At 36.4% G+C, this 18,872-nt stretch overlaps 2 protein-coding genes across 3 annotated transcripts in view; one reads left to right on the forward strand and one right to left on the reverse strand.

Moving 5' to 3' along the window:
- LOC134652345 (lysosomal alpha-glucosidase-like) overlaps positions 1 to 15,218 on the reverse strand; it is a 62,132-nt gene extending 46,914 nt beyond the window's left edge. The window contains exons 1-4 of the mRNA XM_063507517.1: positions 14,564 to 15,218; positions 3,408 to 3,575; positions 3,067 to 3,133; positions 2,473 to 2,598 (exon numbers count right to left, since the gene is read on the reverse strand). Coding sequence (XP_063363587.1) covers positions 2,473 to 2,598; positions 3,067 to 3,133; positions 3,408 to 3,575; positions 14,564 to 14,937 — 735 coding nt within the window. The 5' untranslated portion in view covers positions 14,938 to 15,218. The remainder of the gene's footprint in view (positions 1 to 2,472; positions 2,599 to 3,066; positions 3,134 to 3,407; positions 3,576 to 14,563) is intronic.
- Positions 15,219 to 15,812: 594 nt separating this feature from the next.
- LOC134652106 (mitochondrial cardiolipin hydrolase-like) overlaps positions 15,813 to 18,872 on the forward strand; it is a 226,602-nt gene continuing 223,542 nt past the window's right edge. For both annotated transcript variants that reach the window (XM_063507274.1, XM_063507275.1), the window contains exons 1-3: positions 15,813 to 16,405; positions 16,493 to 16,812; positions 16,910 to 16,997. In XM_063507274.1, coding sequence (XP_063363344.1) covers positions 15,952 to 16,405; positions 16,493 to 16,812; positions 16,910 to 16,930 — 795 coding nt within the window. In that variant the 5' untranslated portion in view covers positions 15,813 to 15,951 and the 3' untranslated portion in view covers positions 16,931 to 16,997. The remainder of the gene's footprint in view (positions 16,406 to 16,492; positions 16,813 to 16,909; positions 16,998 to 18,872) is intronic.

Genomic DNA, 18,872 nt, shown 5'->3' on the forward strand with positions numbered 1-18,872 from the left:
AAAAGAAATTATAAAAAACAAAAAAAAAACTTTATAATGCTGTATCTCCTAAACCGTGCGTCGTAGCGCAAAAATAATCAAATTTTCGTTCCCCTTTGAATCCCGTAAGTAATATTTAAAAAACACAAAAAACAAAAAAGAAATTAAAAAAAGAAAGAAAAATGTTTATGGGTTGTATCTCCTAAACCATGCGTCGTAGCGCAAAAATATTAAAATGTTCATTCCTCTGTAGGAAGCCCCTAATTAATATTTAAAAAAAAAAACACAAAAGAAAAATAAAAAAAAACAAAAAAAAACTTTATAATGCTGTATCTCCTAAACCGTGCGTCGTAGCGCAAAAATAATCAAATTTTCGTTCTCCTTTGAATCCCGTAAGTAATATTTAAAAAACACGAAAAAAAAAAAATTCAACCCCTTTTTCACCACCTCGGGGGATGAATTATCAAAAACTCTGAAATTAGTTTTATTTTGATAAAATACCTTTTTACGAAATTTCAACTTTGTAGCTTTAAATAAAATTTGAACCCTATAAAATTTTCAACCCCCCTTCCACCCTTTAAGAGACGAATTTTTAAAAACGCTGACATGACTTTTCTCGTATTTTAATAATATGCCATTTTACAAATCTTGATTCAAGTCGCGCACCCCCTTCGCGTCAACCCCTTTTTCATCACCTTAACTTAAAGGATGAATTTTAGAAAAATGCTGAGATAGGTTTTCTTCTTTTTTAATGAAATAACTTTTTACGAAGTTACAAATTCATAGCTTAAAATAAAATTTGAACCCCAAACAAACTTTCAACCCCCGCCTTTTTAACCCTTTTTAACTGACGAAAAAACGGAGGAGGTTCTCAAGTCGACGCGTATTTTTTTTTATGTATGATCACATATTTTTTTTACAGAGTAGTTCGATTTTGATAATTATTTTTTTATTGGATTTGGTATACCCCGAAGTTGGTCCCATATAAATTTGGAAAAAAAAAATCCAACCTTAAGGGTAGGAAAATAGGGGATGATTGATTTTTCACTCACCGATTGTAACGTATGACCACGCATAACTTTTTACAGAGTAGTCCGATTTTTTTCATTCATGTGTCGCGCTATTAACAATGCGTTAAAACTAAAAATGGAAAAATAAAAACTTTTTACAAAAAAAATAAAACCGACTTCAAAAAGAATGAAATAAAATATTATCCTTTTTGAAGTATATGCGTTACCAACTGATATGTTTGAAGTCGGTGCCAAGCTAAGTAGTGACAATACCATACCAGTCAAAAATAATCAGCTTTACGGCTATAAATCCCATTTTTAACTGGTATTGTTGGCATCAAAAAAAAAGTTTGTCAAAAATGACCTTTTCCTCTCACCCTGTATGTTTTTTCCAAAACCTGTAAAAGCCAATCTTCATTAATTTGAAATCGAGGGAAGGTCTTCTTAGACCGTTTTCTCGTAGCAGCACGGGATCTGGTAGCTGCCCTCACTGACCCAAAAAGAAAATCCATCCTGTATATTCCATGACGTCGTGTCACCAAACTCAGGACGCGAGTAACACGAGTAATTAGAGAGGATTCCAGAATGTGATGTGACTGCTCCAATTCACTCCACTTGTTTCGCTTTTGCGGCTGCCGCCCCCCCGCCCCCCGCCTACCTATCTCTATCTATCCTGTTCTGTTCAATGAGAAAGGTAGAATCGCCGCCTACGTAGAAAAGAGACGGAAAAAGGGTTACCCTTTGAAGGGGTAAGCGGTAAATATTATAGGCTTAACTACCTTATCTACACCCTATTTGATTTGGTAACCACATCTAATATGATTAATCATATTCAAAATGGTTTCCATAACGATAGGGTAAGCCAAACGATAGGGTAACCATGACCTCTGGGTAAGCATTTAATAGGGTTACTTTATCGATACGATTAATCTTTAAAAGGGGTTTTCCGGTCCCTGATGGTAATGTACATCATATATTTTTTTTAGTTTTATCATTCTCTTATTTTAGAAGTTACAGGGGGGGGGACACACATTTTACCACTTTGGAAGTGTCTCTCGCGCAAACTATTCAGTTTAGAAAAAAATGATATTAGAAACCTCAATATCATTTTTGAAGACCTATCCATAGATACCCCACACGTATGGGTTTGATGAAAAAAAAATTTTTGAGTTTCAGTTCGAAGTATGGGGAACCCCAAAAATTTATTGTTTTTTTTCTATTTTTGTGTGAAAATCTTAATGCGGTTCACAGAATACATCTACTTACCAAGTTTCAACAGTATAGTTCTTATAGTTTCGGAGAAAAGTGGCTGTGACATACGGACGGACAGACGGACAGACGGACAGACAGACAGACATGACGAATCTATAAGGGTTCCGTTTTTTGCCATTTGGCTACGGAACCCTAAAAACGAACTATAATATATTACAATGTGTATAAGTTGTGTCCATTCCTATATCCTATACCTATTTAACGTAATTACCTCGGGCGGGCGCTCCGTATACGCCTTCTTATACAGATCGGGCTTCTTTTTAGATAGTTCGGTCGCGTTCAGCTTGTTTTTCGTGCTCAGGTTGTTGTGGTCGTGGTAGCGGAATTCCGGCAATATCTAAAAATAAGAAAATACAATAAATACAAGGGTAGCAAAGCTAACACAACAAATACTAATTCAAAAGGGTAACAAATTCATTTTGTGATTTTGAAAAAAAAAATGCGTTTATACATTTTTTTACGATCCTTAAAACAAAACATTGTTCAAATTGGCCACAGTTTATTTAATTAAGCGGGGTCTTCCCAGAACAATTTGTATCACAAACTTAAAAAATAAAATAGGAGGCAAACGAGCAGACAAATCGCCTGATGGTAAGCAATTTCCTTCACCCATGGACACCTGCAACACCAGAGGAGTTACAAGTGCGTTGCCGGCCTTTAACACGTTCACTGTACCAACTGTTAACTGTCAAATTTACGGCCTTTTAATAAAGGCTTGCGGTGACCCATATGTGGGGCACGGGACAGTGGGAGTAGGTACGTTTTTTTCTGTCTTTTTTTCACTAATTGTTGAATCTTTCCTTACCTTTTCATATGTGATTGGAGTGGGTGGTTTCTTCACGTTGTCCGGGTGTGCTCGCTCCCATAATCGTCTTTAAAAAAAAACATTCATTAAGTCCCATAGACAAAAAGGAATAACCCTTAAAAAAAGTTTCGATATCGTAAATTAAATTATACTTGGTCAACCAGATCTTGACAGTAGAAAAAGGCGGCAAATTTGAAAAATGTAGGCGCGAAGGGATCGCGCCCATAGGAAAATTTGAAATTCGCGGCTTTTATTACTGACAAGATTTGGTTGACCAGCTATAAGTACTTATTCTACAATTTGATTCACCCATAGTTGTCGTGCGACAGAGACAGATATACCTGTAGTGCTCCTCGCCCCACGCGCCGCCCACTGCGCCGCACACGGCCCACCACGCGCCTGCGCACAGCGCGCATACCATTATCACCAGTATGATCCCGGAGCCGTAGCACGGCAGACCGTCGCAGAGGCGCTGGCAGATGTTGCGCCGAGATGAAAAGCGTTGGTATCTAGATTGAGAGCAGAGTATTTATTTAAAACCAGTCTAAGATAACTTTGACGTGACATTGACAAAGTTTCGACGTGACGTTGAGAACTAATTTATAAAATATTTTGATTTGTGTTCACAAGTAGTCACACTAACACGCCTAGTCTTAGTAAGATGGCGTATAGTCGAGAAATTGGGACCGGTTCCGCCGTGGCGGGGTGGCCTAGGGATTCAAGGCGTTAGCCCGGATTGCTAAAGACGCCGGTTCGAATCCGGCCTTCACCACTGGAGAGGGCTTCGTCACTTTTTCTTTAATATATGACATTTCAGTTTCGACATGATAAATTGATAAACTAAAAAAAATTATTAAAAAAATGACATTTATGATGGCATATATCTGACTGGAATCCCCTTCAACCGCATTTTTTTTTACTATTATTGTTTCGCATAATTGATTTGGCATAATTTATATCACTACATTTTTGCAAATAAATAGGTATATCTTTATCGTTAACGCTGTACTGGCGTCTATAGACTACTGTAACCGCTTACCAATAGGCGGGCTGTAAGCTAGTTTGTATAAAAAAATTGCCGCGCATAACAGCGTTATGATTCTGTTAGATAATAAAACATTTCGGAACAACGAGATAGCAATTGCAATCAATAAATGATAGCCAAATATTTAGCATCTAATATCTGATTTTTGTGATATTTGTATAATGGCCATTTTTATTATTGTTACATAAACAATTTTAGTTATTTTCATGTTAAATGACCCTTGAACATGAATAGAGTGTAGGAAAAACATTGCACCATTTTACTACTACCCACCCGCTAGACAGCTAGTGATACATATTTAGTGAAATGAAATCATACTAATAATTTTGGTTAACTATGTTGTATACACCGTGTTTTTATTCAATTCCGTTAACTTCGGGGTATGGTTAAGTACGTTTAAGAGAACTAAATGGCATAGTTATTTTTCAAATAAAATATTTTTTTTGTTTTTTTTTTACAAAAAAAATTTAAGTCTAATTAAATGTAGCATATAGCGTTGTTGTAACACGGGCATTACATTTAACTCAACCAAACAATTGAAATCTGTGACATATCAATGTCATTTCGAACATCGGTCGACCGAGATTGTACTTAAGTTTAGTAGCAAATGTATGAACTCATTCTAAACACTAATCAATATGTAAACTGGCCCTAAGGCAAGTGTACACGCTTGTAGAGGCCTTATAGGAAAAAAATAAATTATTGATTATCTCCGAAATGGAGTTAATTAGAATATCGGTGTCTTTGAGAAAGTTACTTGATTTAAGCTCAGGAATGCACCATCGAAATTAACGGAAATAAAAAAACAGGGTGTATATGTATTGTCAAACATACAAAATTGAAATTATAAGCAAAGCGTAAGGGACCTCAACTACCGTACATCACACCAGTACCTTACGACCATTATGACCTAAAAATGGAAGTCTACAAAGGAATTAAAAATCAATCTCTCATCAGAGTAAGTGTAAATTAAATAAGTAGATATCAATGCAATAGATTCGACTTTCCCTGGATCAGCCATATTGGTTTACTAAGATATAATTAATAATTACCTTGTAATTTTGTCCGCCATCTTCTAAACCAAAACAACATCACAAGCGAAATTGTAAACGACTGAGCGGTTAGAAAATGTTTCGTACTTGAAGTTGGTCAAACCAAATTTGTCAGTAAATAAGAACAAAACTAGGTATATTCATCCTTTTCTTTTGGGTGCTAGTACCAGTGTAAGACAAAGATAGTATGATTCTCTCAATGTTTGATAATAATTATTATTTGTAAACAAAGAGAGGGTAAAGGCAATGTTAAAGTGAGTCACAAAGATATCGCTTTGTTGTTTAGATACCGTCACTATCAAAAAACTTATATATTTATGGATTTTGCACGTACAGTCGCCATCATACACATCGGAGCGGCCAAGGCACTCACAAATATCTGAACCCGCCTCTATTGTCAAGGCGTTAGAGTCGTGTTCAGATATTTTTGAGCACCTCGGCAGCTCCGATGTCTATGATGGCGACTGTACCGACGCTTGAGGAGCACTAATTTGACTTCGAATTACCGTTACTCATATTTTTTGTCCCTTTTTAGGGTTCCATACCCAAAAGGTAAAAAGTTAAAAACGGGACCCTATTACTAAGACTCCAGTCCGTCTGTCTGTCACCAGGCTGTAGCTCATGAACCGTGATAGCTGCAGTTGACATTTTCACAGATGATGTATTTCTGTTGCCGCTATAACAACAGATTTTTTAAACTTTCCGCCGGCACATTAATAACAATAATAACATTATCAAGGTTTTTTGGAAAATTAAATAAGTTATATTCGTTTGTTCGATCATTATTATTTATTCTTCTACACAGTCAAGTTTTAGACTATTTACACAATAATGACTAAACCTGTAGAGCTAGATACTATTGCGATATCATTTTTTACATTGTTCAACAAGTCCACATACCTACAGGTATACATAATATACATAAGAAAAACTATTTATTTCATAAAGATGTAATCGTTAACATTAATTTCATTTTGTCTAAATTTTGATTTTAGTCCTAATATATACAAGCTTGGTGTAGAATATATTTACTTCCTATTAAATAAATTAATTTTAACAATTTACAGACTTAGTATGAATAACAATAACTTTTTTATACTTATACATATAATACGGAAGTACAGAAGTTTAACAAAAACAAATTTAAGAATAAATGCATAATAAAAAATGTTTGTTTAAAAATTGTTTGAAATAACTTTATCCTGAATACCTACCAAATAAAAAAATATAAATAAAAAACTTTTAGAAACTGCGGTTTAAGTGTAATACAGTAGAGTCCGGTTAGTACGACTTCGCATATAACAACCAACCGCTTATAGCGACGTAAGTGTAGGCACTTGTTTGGTTTTAGTATGAGCTACTATGAAAGTACAACCGTTTATTACGACTCCGCTTATAACGACCGACCGCTTTTAACGACGGAAATTGACACAAAATCCGTCCGTCAAGTCCGGTTACAACGACGAGCGACGTAGTTTTTACAAATAAATTGTTGGTAAGAAGCTTACTCCGTCCCGCGCACCCAACTCCCCTCCCCCCTTTCTATGCCTATACGCAGCAAGATGAAATAGTCATGTGACTTTTCGTAATCTTGCAAACTAAATAAAACCCAATTCCCATTATTCAATTGAGCTTAAACTTCACATACATAATTATGTAAGTTGGGTGAGAATGCAATATTTTGGTACCTTCGAGCTGATCTGTTGATGGACACAGGAGATGGCCATCGGAACTGTGTGATAATGATAAAACAACGCATCCTAATTGAGTTTGGGTTTGTAAGAAATCATACTTTTATACTTTTGTAAGAATTGTCTCATGTGTATAAATAAGTTGCTTGTTGAAACAAAAGTAAACAGTCCGCGATAAAAACAGTTTGACAAATTACTTATTTATTTTTTGATTGTCGATGTACGATTGTCATCTAAGAATTACGACTTTTTATTTTACGGGATTTGAGTAATTTGCGGATGATGAGTGAGTACGCGTACCTACAAAAGTGGCTTCTTCTAAACACACAAGTCTCTGCATTTAAGACAAAGTGTTGTAATACTAACGTAAATAAATATTTTAATTGTAATGTTTTTTTTCTTTGATTGTCGTAGAAGTGTCGTATAATACAAAATGATGTATTTATTTTGATTAAAAAATAAATTAAAATTGGCAGTTCGTTTAATACGACGTCCGGTTAGTACGACGTAATATCAGCGGTCCCTTGGGCGTCGTTATAACCGGACTCTACTGTAGGTACTTACAGCGACATCTTGTGGTAAAATTGAAGAAAATAGTAATGATTTAAGTAATTAACTAATGTCAAAGTAAAACTGATTTTAAATAGCTTTATATTCAATGTCTTTATCGCCAAGAAATACCACAATGATAACAAAAACTGTATAGGGATAGGATTGCACGAAACTGTTTTACTTATTACATTTGAATTTTAAAATTATTTTTGATTAATGAATTTTAAATACATCCCCACGCTTCTAGAGTTAGACCACGATTAGTCTGCAACGATTTTGATAGCACACGCAAAGTTCTATGAAATAATGACGTATAAATAACTTTTGTACTGCGTGTGCTATCAAAATAGTTGCCGACTCATCTTTATAACATTTAGTTACCTTAATAATTAAGTAGGTATATATAACAGTAAAGTATTTACAATGAACAAGAGATTTTAGTCCATTCAAACAGTACACAGTTATAGGCACTAAAATGACATTTCATAGTATGAACATAAAATAACATTTCATAATATGAAATGTCATTTTAGTCTACCGAATAAAAAAATAGACTTTAGGTTAGTCATTATTACTTTAGAAAGAAGGTAAACAATCTTGACGTGTCTTTTTATTTAAAAATATTGAAAAACGCTTTAAACAATTTGTTTTTATTACTTATGAAAGCAAAATAATGTAAAAGATCGTATATGATTTATAATTCTAATATACATATTTGCTGTGACTTATTTTTCAATAGTGATTTTTAATAAAAAGACATGTCAAGATGGCTTACCTTCTTTCTAATGCTAAAAAAAAACGAACTATATAGCAAGATGTTCAGCATGGCCAACACAATCTCCCCACAGAGTATAGCTGGTACTTACGATTAACCAAGTAAACTTACAGGAATAGCGCTCATTGATTTTTTCATACAATTGTGACTTTCCATAGAGAAGGGTCCTTATGCTTCAACTGCATAAGGGCCCCAATGGAAAGCCACCATTTTCAACATGACTGTCGAAATTATTATCTTAAACAAAAGAAGAATCGAATCCTTAGACTAATCGAGAAATATACATCGCCTTTATTAAGTTGGTTAAAAAAAAGTAATAAGTATTATAAATAGAAAAAAATTGCAGAATATAGTATTTTATGCAACCGTTGTTTAAGAGGGGTCAAAAAAGGCGAGTGGCGTGAGTAACAATTTGAGGCGAAGCCGAAAATTGTTAATAAAGACGCCACGAGTATTTTTTGACTCAGTTAAACAACGTTGCATACAATACTTTTTCTACGACCAAGCACTTACTTTAAAAAAAATGTAAGCAAATATTTTTCATTCAACAAAAATAATACTTTAAACAAGTGGAATCATATAGGACATATATGTAGGTATACAAACCAAACCCGGCCACCGCGCCCCACGCCCCGCGCCCCACGGCCGGTTGGTCAGCGACACCTTCTTGTAACTCATGAGGCCCTGGTACTTGCTCTTAGTTAAATTACAATTTTGGATAGTTTTTTTTCTCGATTTTGGCCAACCGCGCCTCGCGCCCCACGGCCGGTTGGTCAGCGACACCTTCTTGTAACTCATGAGGCCCTGGTACTTGCTCTTAGTTTAATTACAATTTTGGATAGTTTTTTTTCTCGATTTTGGCCACAGTAGCCTATGGAGACTAACAAGCAACGCTACGCGGTGTTCGTAGCCTATGGATCTTGCTATATTACGGGTGTCACATGCGTGTTTCTGACTTTTGAAGCAATTTTATTGTTTCTACTATAGAACCTAATGAATATTTGGTAAATTGGCAGCAATGCACTTAGTACTCATCTGTCAGAGATGACAATTAAAATTAGGTTGGCAACAATGTATGTATTTCATACAATATTTTTTAAGTGGTGATTACACGAAGTATCGTAAAAGTGCCAAAAAGATACTGCGTGTATGCACAAATACTTTTTTGGGGAATAGACTAAAGACTTGTCTTGACAACTATAACATAGGGGTTTAAAGGTGTGTGTACGACCTTTTAAATGACAAATAAAGGTACGGGAGTAGAAAAAAAAACTTTCGATTTGGACAGCCATATTATTACCCTATTGCTGGATACTATTTACATATCAAAATGTACATACTACAGTAAACGTTCAGAATACCTTAACTAGCATAGTGCATACCCTGGCATACTTCACATAACTTACATGTTCTATACCTACTTGAGTGTTTTTCAAAACAAAATCTTGGAAACCTGTTTCTTTGGGTATTTCCCACTTAGAATCGCAATAAGTAAAAAACTTTGCTTAAGCCCCTCTTGTTTGTATAAATTAAGTGTTTGGATAGATGTTTCATATTTTAAATTTGTTATATGATGTTATACGTGTTATACGAGTATGACGCACCTACGCTTCGCAGACTAAGTTACTAGGCCCTTAGCGCTCTCGTTCTACGCGCGTAGTACGATACGCTTACTCTTCTCTTACGTTACGACAACGTGTGCTAAGGGCCTTACTTACCTAAGAAGTTTGATTATTCCTGTCTATATTTGTCTACGTCAATTAGTTTAAAACCGTTTCTGTAAACTACATGCAACTGGACTTTAGCAAGGATTTTTTACCTAATATACCGTTTTCAATCCTAGTGCTGAGTGAGAACTCAAAGTCAAGATCTGTGAGAAACAGGTGTCCCTATTTTTTTTTGACAAACCCTCTCCTATAGGCCTTTCAATAGTTTAAACTCCTTTCTTATTGGTTTTGAGCTTTCCTACAATTCTTATCAAAACTCGCCATCAATTTGATATTTCCGTAAGTCCTAAGCCTCTTATAATACTTTTAAGATTTGTTAAGTCCCGATTGATAACATTGTGTCGAAAGGCGTGAAGCTACAAATTATACATTTGTACACAAAGTGTCATTCTATGGAACTTGCTAACTTGTAAGCAAACCGCCATATTGAATCTGTAATTAAAATATGAAATTACTAGTGACTATTGGTTACATAGTTAGCAAGTTCCATAGAATGACACTTTAGTAAGCATATTAATACGCAACTCTCAATCAAAATCCTAAATACGAAAATATTCGTTGCAATTTTTACATGTATCTAGTTCGTTTTAAATTTAATATTGATTTAAACATTCTTGATTTTTATACATTATTATAACTAAAACAGGACTTAAAACGAGTATTAGTTAAAATATTTTAAAATCTGTGCAAAAGCAAGAAATTACGTGTTTAGACACACATGTCTGACAAAACTTTAATTTCCTGCTCACCGTGCGATAATAAGTAATTCAGAAACGCATTTTTCTTGAGAGTGGCGCGTCTTAATGCTTAATGTATCTTGATATTTGGTGAGCTGGTTAAACAATTGTGTTCTATTTCGGGCCACCTGATATTAACACGTATAGTGTAGATTATTGTTAATCGTTTAATTTAATGCCTAGGCACAGGTATTCCATAGAACGCCGGGAAATTAGAATCGTTACCGAACTGGAAATTAACGGGCGTTTTCGGCGACACGGAGCTGTAGCTCAAATAGTCGTCGTTATGAAGCTGTCTATTGATGTTGGGCTCGGAGGCACTTCTAGTTATCTTAGGCAACGCTCTTAACATCGCTTCAAGGGATACTAGGATCTGTAGGAAGAGCGGCCGTTGATCGCGGTCGAATTTAATACAATCGTTAAACAAACGCTTAAGAGCTTGAGGAGCGTCAGGTCGGAGTAATCTAGGATCAGGTTTAAGCAGCCCTCGACCTACCATCCACAGTATCTGATCTTTATTATTCAAATTATTATACGGTAGCACACCAGCCATTAGTTCGTACAACACTATACCGAACGCGTACACGTCAGAGCGGAAAGTGTAAGGCGCTGGGTCCGCCATGCGGATCACTTCGGGCGCCATCCATAGTATTGAACCTGTAGGTTGTTGCCACTGCACGCCACCCGGCGACTGCGTGTTAGACCACCGCACTTTAGCTGTAGCTAGACCGAAATCACCGATTTTCACTGACCAGTCATCTCTTAAGAAAATGTTATTCGACTTTAAATCTCTATGTATAATATTTTTAGCGTGCAAATAGTCCATGCCCTGCGCCGCCTGCCGCGCCACATAAATCAGATATAACATAGGCAAATGCGTCTCCAAGACATGTAGATGCTGGTACAGCGACGAGCCCTCGCACCATTGAGTGACTATAGCGAGAGACGGCTTCGAAACGCAGCCCATGAACAGTAGAATGTTGCAGTGTCGCGTCTTACGTAAAACGGCGACTTCGTTTTTGAAGGCTTGCAGTTGGGCTGGGGTCGGCGTTTTGACGTTGAGGGTTTTAACGGCGACCGGGCCGTGCCAGTGGGCTTTGTACACCGTGCCGAAACTGCCCGAGCCTATTCTAGCGCCGATGAGTATCTCGTCGGCGGGGATGACCCAGTCGTCGTAGCTTTCTCTAGGGGCCAGGGCGTTCTTGACGGATTCGTCTGCGGAGCGCGCGCGCGCTCGCCGAGGCCGCGGCGTGCCGGTTGGCGACGCCTGCGAACTCCTACTCCGCATACTATCCCTGTCCCGATCATCCCGATCCCTGCTCTCTGAGCTCAAGTACTTGCTATTCTGCTGAGGCGAGCTGGCAGCTCCCTGTTGGTACCTCCGCTGCTCCATTCCCTGCCGCTGCACCATGTTGATGCAGACGTTAGGCGCCGAGTTCGATCGGTCGTGTTGGTTGAGCGATCTCGGATGCTGCTTCTGATTCGGCTCGTTCCTATTGTAATGGTATCCGAAGTAAGGTTCGTAGTGGAGAATGCCCGCCTGCGTCTCTGGGTTCTGGGCCAGTAACGCCGCGTAGTACGTGTCAGTCATCCGGACCTGGTGGCAAATGCTCGGTACCTTGTTCGCGCATCGCTGGTGAAACTTGAAGTTGCACTGCGAGCAATAAAAGCCGTTGAAGAGGAGCCTCCGGCAGCACTCGCAGAAGGCGAGCGTGAAGAAAGTCTTCCTCGCGAATTGGTGCGAGATGTGGGACATGATCGGGAACTTGTCGAGTACTCGGACGGTCACTTCTTCCGCCTCTATCGTGGATATGTCTATGTCCCATGGGAGTAGAACGTTGTCATTGGTTCTGACGACTTCACATACCTCGCATGTCAGGTTCCGGAGCTTCAGGGCTTTGGACAGAGCCTCCCTGAGACTGACTCCGGCCTTGACCGGGACGCTGGTGCGTTGCTGGTTGGGTAAGTGAGCTCGTAAGAATACCTTGGGCTGCCGTGTGAGGGTGTCAAACTTTTTCGAGTCATCATTGCCGATGGAATTCTCGTCAGGTTCCGGTGACTCGGCATGCAACATCTCCCTCAACTCTCGCTCCCTCAGCTCCAGATTGTGCAGCTTGGACGTCAGCTCTTGGTACTCGGCCACATACAGAGCGGGTGGATTTTGCACGTCAGCAAATTTCGCATTCAAAGTGTCTATGTTTTCCCGAGTGACATTGATAATACTTTGTATATTTCTTAGTTCGTAAAGCGGGTCCGTGGTCTCGTCGCTGTCCGTGGACGTCGAGACGTTGTCGCTGTTGAGAGAGAGTGCCGGTATATTTCCGAAATGCATGCTAATATATAACTAAAATTTCCGTAAATATAACATGTGTTAAAGTTTAAACTTATAAGCTTTTTTCTCGATGCTCACCCTCAGTGTGTTCTATATAACAGAAAATAATTCGTTATAAAAAAAATACATTAAGTTAAAATGAAATCTCATAAAACACAATGAGAGGGACAGCCTTGTAAAATGACAACTTCAATAAATTAAGGACAACTGTTCAATAATCAAAACATTGACAAAACCTATTGTTTATAATAACTGCAGACTATTTGATTCATGATGAATTTTAAATATGTGTATTGATAGTAAAATATTCTAACTTATTCTAGAACATTTAGGTTGGTGTTCATGCATTTTCTACATACATGACAAGATTTAAAAGTAATTAAATCCCCATACAGTTATTTGTCATTTGCTAAATTACTTTATAGGTACTATTTCTATGTACTTAGTTAATTTATTTTGTTAAAATGCTAACTTAAAATAATGTAGAAAATGTCTCAAGTGTAGCTCCGATATAATGTAGATGCCAGTACAAACATTTTGTTGAAGTACAGTATTAAATTTATGAATGTCTGTATGTGTAAAAGGTAATAGGCCCTGTGTACATTCATTCATTCATTTGCTACTTGCTTTTAGTGGCAAATGAATGAACTCATACTAAATACTAATTAATGTATAAGCAAAACTTTTATAAACATGTTAAAATTTAAAAAAATATATAGTGGACTTTCTTTTTAGACATATGAACAATGAAAAACCTATAATTCGTGCAAGTGGTATACAAACTGGCCATGTGCATTTAGACCACGCCTAATCTAGTTATGAAATTAAGATGTCGCAGTTTTTGGCTGAAGCCGAATCATCAGCCGTAACACTGTACACGATATACACTGTAAGGCAATCAATGTCTGTGCGAAGACCAAGGATAGTTTTAATCTGCTGAACAAGTTGATATGAAATCTGTATTATTGTTTATTATGTAGTGTCGTGGGAAATAACTATGCTGCAAGTGTAATACCTACAGGGTCAGCATCATAAAATCCTATGACTTGTAAGCTCTTAAAGTAGTGAAAGAGTCTTTTTTTTCCATCTGTTTTTTCAAGTTACCAAATTTAATGAACAGGAGAAGAAATGTTAGCTATGTAAATTGTGTTAAGATAAAACTGTCTTAGTGAATATGTTTGTAACTTGTTAAATCTTATTACTTAAAAAATAAATTCAAACATTCACTTTACTTATACTTTATATATATAGAAAAAAAATTGTATCTCAAGCTTGACTGCCAAAAGACTGCGAAGTATAGAATGACTAGATTTACACCATGGTTGGAAAAGCGCTGTATGATTACATTATTTAGTTAACTTTATAAGATGTATTTATTTATGACATTAACTACACACATGGTATAGGATATTATAGACTGATAATGGGATGGCAAATTGAACAGGGACTAGTTTTGGATGTAAGGAAATTCCCAGTTCCAACCAGTACTGCGAACTTGCCCTACTACTTGAGTTTGATAGGCAAATTGCAGGTCAGTTAAAGAGTAGGTATAATTTAAAAAAAAAAAGTGAAAAAAGTTTTCTTACCTATGCTCCCTAGGAGAGTCGCTTTCAGTCCGAGCCTTTGGTATAACTCCACTGAACGGAGACCCTCTCGTGGTCTTCGACGCTTTCCCGAAGGGCGCAAAATTTGACAACCGCTCCTTGAAGCTGACCTTAGAGCCGTTCAGGGAGGTTTCCAGCTGCTCCAAGTCTCTGCTGGACGTCCCACCATCGTCATCCACAAATTTCACGGGCTTCTCGCCCTCGTAACAAATTCGATAGTTAATGTTGTCGTTTAAAGTCAATAAATCGGTTTTCGATCCCGGAGACTTGTCGCAGAAGTCCTCAAACGACACGATCTCGTAATCCTCGTCGTCCCGAGCGGGTTGCTCTGACGACTTGTACGGCACCTTCGGCATTGTTTAATACTAAATGCGCCGAGACTCCATCTAATTTTAGAATCAGTTACACTTGATAGACACGAAGCTTAACAGTAACTTGGCCAATCATTATTCCTGAATCGATTGGATTTCATTATTTCAATAGAAACCAAACTTTCATATTATAATTATGTTCATATTTACGCACTCTCCGCAAAGCAAAAGGAATCACCGTAAAATGCAAAAGTCGCTAAAGATAAGAACGTCAAATCGAAAATATACTCTCTGTTGAAAACGAAAAGGTCAATGTTTTCGCTTGCAATCACTAAAATCACTTGCAATTTGCAATATTAACTTGTCTATGGTAGCTATTGTTAGGTTGGCTAAAGCGATCTACACACCACACGATACCGCATATTAAGATATAGCTGGTCAACCAAATCTTGTCAGTAAAAAAGGCGCGAAATTCAAATTTTATATGGGACGATATCCCTTCGCGCCTAAATTTTTCAAATTTGCCGCCTTTTCTACTGACAAGCTCTGCTTGACCAAGTATATCTAAAATGACATGCAATATATCTGTGATGTCTGTAGAGCCCATAAGGCTAAAATATGATATTGAAACTATACTGGGTCAACCAAATCTTGTCAGTAAATAGGAACATAAAAAACTATACTCATCCTTTTCTTTTGGGTGCTAGTACTAGTGTAAGACAAAGATAGTGTGATTCTCTCTGTCTATGTTTGAAATCAAACAGACCTTTGACACACTATAATGAATTGATTTTAACTGAAAGTAATTTTTAAAGTTTAATATATTTTTATATTTATTTAATAGCTAAAAAACCTTTATATAATTTTTTCAGAAATATTTGACTGATCCAATTCTTATATCAACTAAATAAAAGAGGGTAGTTCGTAAAATAACGTGGAACGTAATATTGAGGTTTTAGTTAAATGCGTGAACAACATGGTGGGCAACTGATTACTTTTAACCAAAAGCATTTTAATTTGTGATTTCTGGCGTTAAATCGATACGTGAATGAAAGCATCATGGACTGGAAAAGTGTTAAGATTATTTTGGCGTCTACGGCCACTGCAATCGTCGCTTCCCAAGTAGCAAAAAAAGTTTGCAGGTATTTTTTCGATACAGGAAAGTGTTCTCAAGAAGAGATTCATGACGAGACATGCAACGATGCTGTAACTAAAAATCGTGAAATAAATGATGTGATTTTATTCTCGGACGATGTCGTTCGCCACACTATTCGAGTGACACCGAACAAAGAAATAACAATGTGTGAGAGTAGAGAGCTCAATTGTTTTAAGCTCATAAAATACATAAAGTCAGCACGTGAAACATTGGACGTTTGTATGTACTTAATAACAAGCAGCCAAATAGCCGAGCAAATCATTCGGCTGGGACAAAAGCACGTGCTGGTTAGGATAATCGTCGACAGTGACATGGCGAACACACCGCCTTCGCAAATAAAAAAGCTTAAAGAATACAGTAAGTATACCAATCTTCACTCCCTACGGGTCTATGATGTTTTACTATTTGACTACATTGTGTTTATAACTTTCATTAATATTTCAGGTTTCATTCAAGTGCAGACCAATAAAAAATCAATTTTAATGCATCACAAGTTCTGCATCATTGACGGACCCAAAGCCGTTAAAAGGAAGAATATTTTAAAAATGTACGCGGAAAAGCTTAACGTGCATGCTCAGTTTAAATCTTTGAACGAGAAAAAGCAGCATAAAAGGCCAGTCAAGGGCTTCGTGATGTCAGGATCCCTGAATTGGTCTACCCAAGCCATGGTTTCAAACCATGAAAGTGTAATTGTTACATCCCAACAGAACATCGTTGGTAAATTCGAAAAAGAGTTCGAAAGTTTATGGGTGGAAGATGAGCCGGTACGTAAACAATAATACAATATAATACGAGACAATAAGTACATTTTATTTATCTTTATGTACATTATAATGTTTTTTCCACTTTTTCTTGTTTCAGGCACTCCTTACGACCTCATGACAACATATTATTGATTAAATGTAGCTGCTAATTTAAAATAATTCTGACCAACTGTTCAGCATCCACGGTCAGTACCATCATTAATACTTATAGGATCGATCGGTCACAGGAATGGTATGGGCGTGAGCACTGAAAGTGTACTGTAGTCTTAACATAGACAAGTATTGGTTTTTTTGTTGCTAAAGGTTGGCTGCAATGACTTTTGACGGATCACCGGCTGACAGTATGTAACCATAGACCATCCATGTGCACTTCAGTTTTGTTCGATCGATCATATGTTTTCTTTGTGCAGTTTTTTTCAGCCGCTGTAATTCGAATTGGTTATATTATTCACGTGTTAATTTATACTATTTCGATGGTAAAAACCTTATTCTAGTTGGCAAATCAGTTATAAAGTGGGCCAAATATATTTACTTGAACTATAGTTAACTTAGTGCATGTGCATTCTGAGTGCACGTGCTATCAATTTTCAGACAAATATTCGTGATTTTTACATACATGAAGGCCTGAAAAGTAGTTATGACACGATTGTAATTTCCGTAGTTACACCCGTGTTGATCCTCAATCAAAAATAAACGTTTTTCGGTGTAAAAACTTCGTAAAATAAAGTGTTAGGTTGAGTTTTACTTTTTATTTTGGTTATTAACAACGCGTGTTTTCACGATGGATTCTTTCCCTGGGATTAGAGCTTTGATGGATGAAGTGTTTGTGGTACGTATATTATTATACTAGCTGATAAAAAATATTTAAAAAGCAATTCAATTGCAAAATGCATTTTGAAGGGCACTGCAAAAAAGGTCACTGCAAAGTGTGCTTGCATAGTAACACGAGAAATATTTATCTTATGCAACCTATCAGTCTTATCAAATCAGCTTACTCAAAACTGATTTTAATGAATAGGCTACCTTAATTCCATTACTAATTTTTATAATAATGTTCATTTATCTCATCTTATTTATTTTACATATTTGTCTTAAAAAAAGGATAAATTTAATAATATAAATAAGTGAACCTTATATCTGTGCTATGTATCCTAGTAATTCTATTATATTATAGTTATTATAAACCATGTTTATAGTCTACTACACAATTTTATCGTTTGGCAAACTGATCGCACTATTGCATCTACATTGCACTTATCTTATATTGGTATATTTTTATTGTCTATGTCTTGCCAATGAAGTTTACAACTTGAAGTATTTTTTCAACTTGTGTTATTATTTTCAGGTAATGTTAGATTATATATTTTTTACTTTATAAATATTTGCTAACAAATATCACGATGTAAATGATTACAAAAGTTATCACATAATTATTTGTTCAACTGCTACATGTCTGATTACACTGGATAGTGGATATTATGTGACAATTTGAAGAAGAAAATAATACTGAATTAATAAGTGTGTAGATAACTTGTATTTTCCTATATTTTAGTTTCTGTTTTAACATGTCAGCTGCCTTAGGAAACATTATTATTGAATATCACAGGTGCTTTATGTGAAACTCAAAAACACCAATATGGCAAAAAAATATAATTTTGCATAATTACTACACACTTGCTACACATAAGTTTAATACAAAAGAATAGTAAGTTACAGAAAGTTTCGAAATTTTTGTAAACATACTGGAAGATTTCATAAAAATATCAGTAGAAATACACTTAATGAAAGTTTCATTTACCATACAAAATTATTTCATGTTAAATTTCACAATTTTTGAAACTTTCCGACAGCACATCAGTGTCAAACTTATGTCAAATTTTGACAAAAGTTTGACAAACATGTGCACGAGTAATTTGCAGCACCCCTAGCACATGATTGGTGCGACAGTATCTCGCGGCGAGATAGGCTACCAGTCTTTTTCTAAATAAATTAACAAAAGAGGGACGGGTAGTCTATCTCGACGCGAGATACTGTCGCGCCAATCATGTGCTAGCCCGGCA

The sequence above is a fragment of the Cydia amplana genome, chromosome 11 (assembly GCF_948474715.1).
Source record: "Cydia amplana chromosome 11, ilCydAmpl1.1, whole genome shotgun sequence".
Taxonomy (NCBI): domain Eukaryota; kingdom Metazoa; phylum Arthropoda; class Insecta; order Lepidoptera; family Tortricidae; genus Cydia; species Cydia amplana.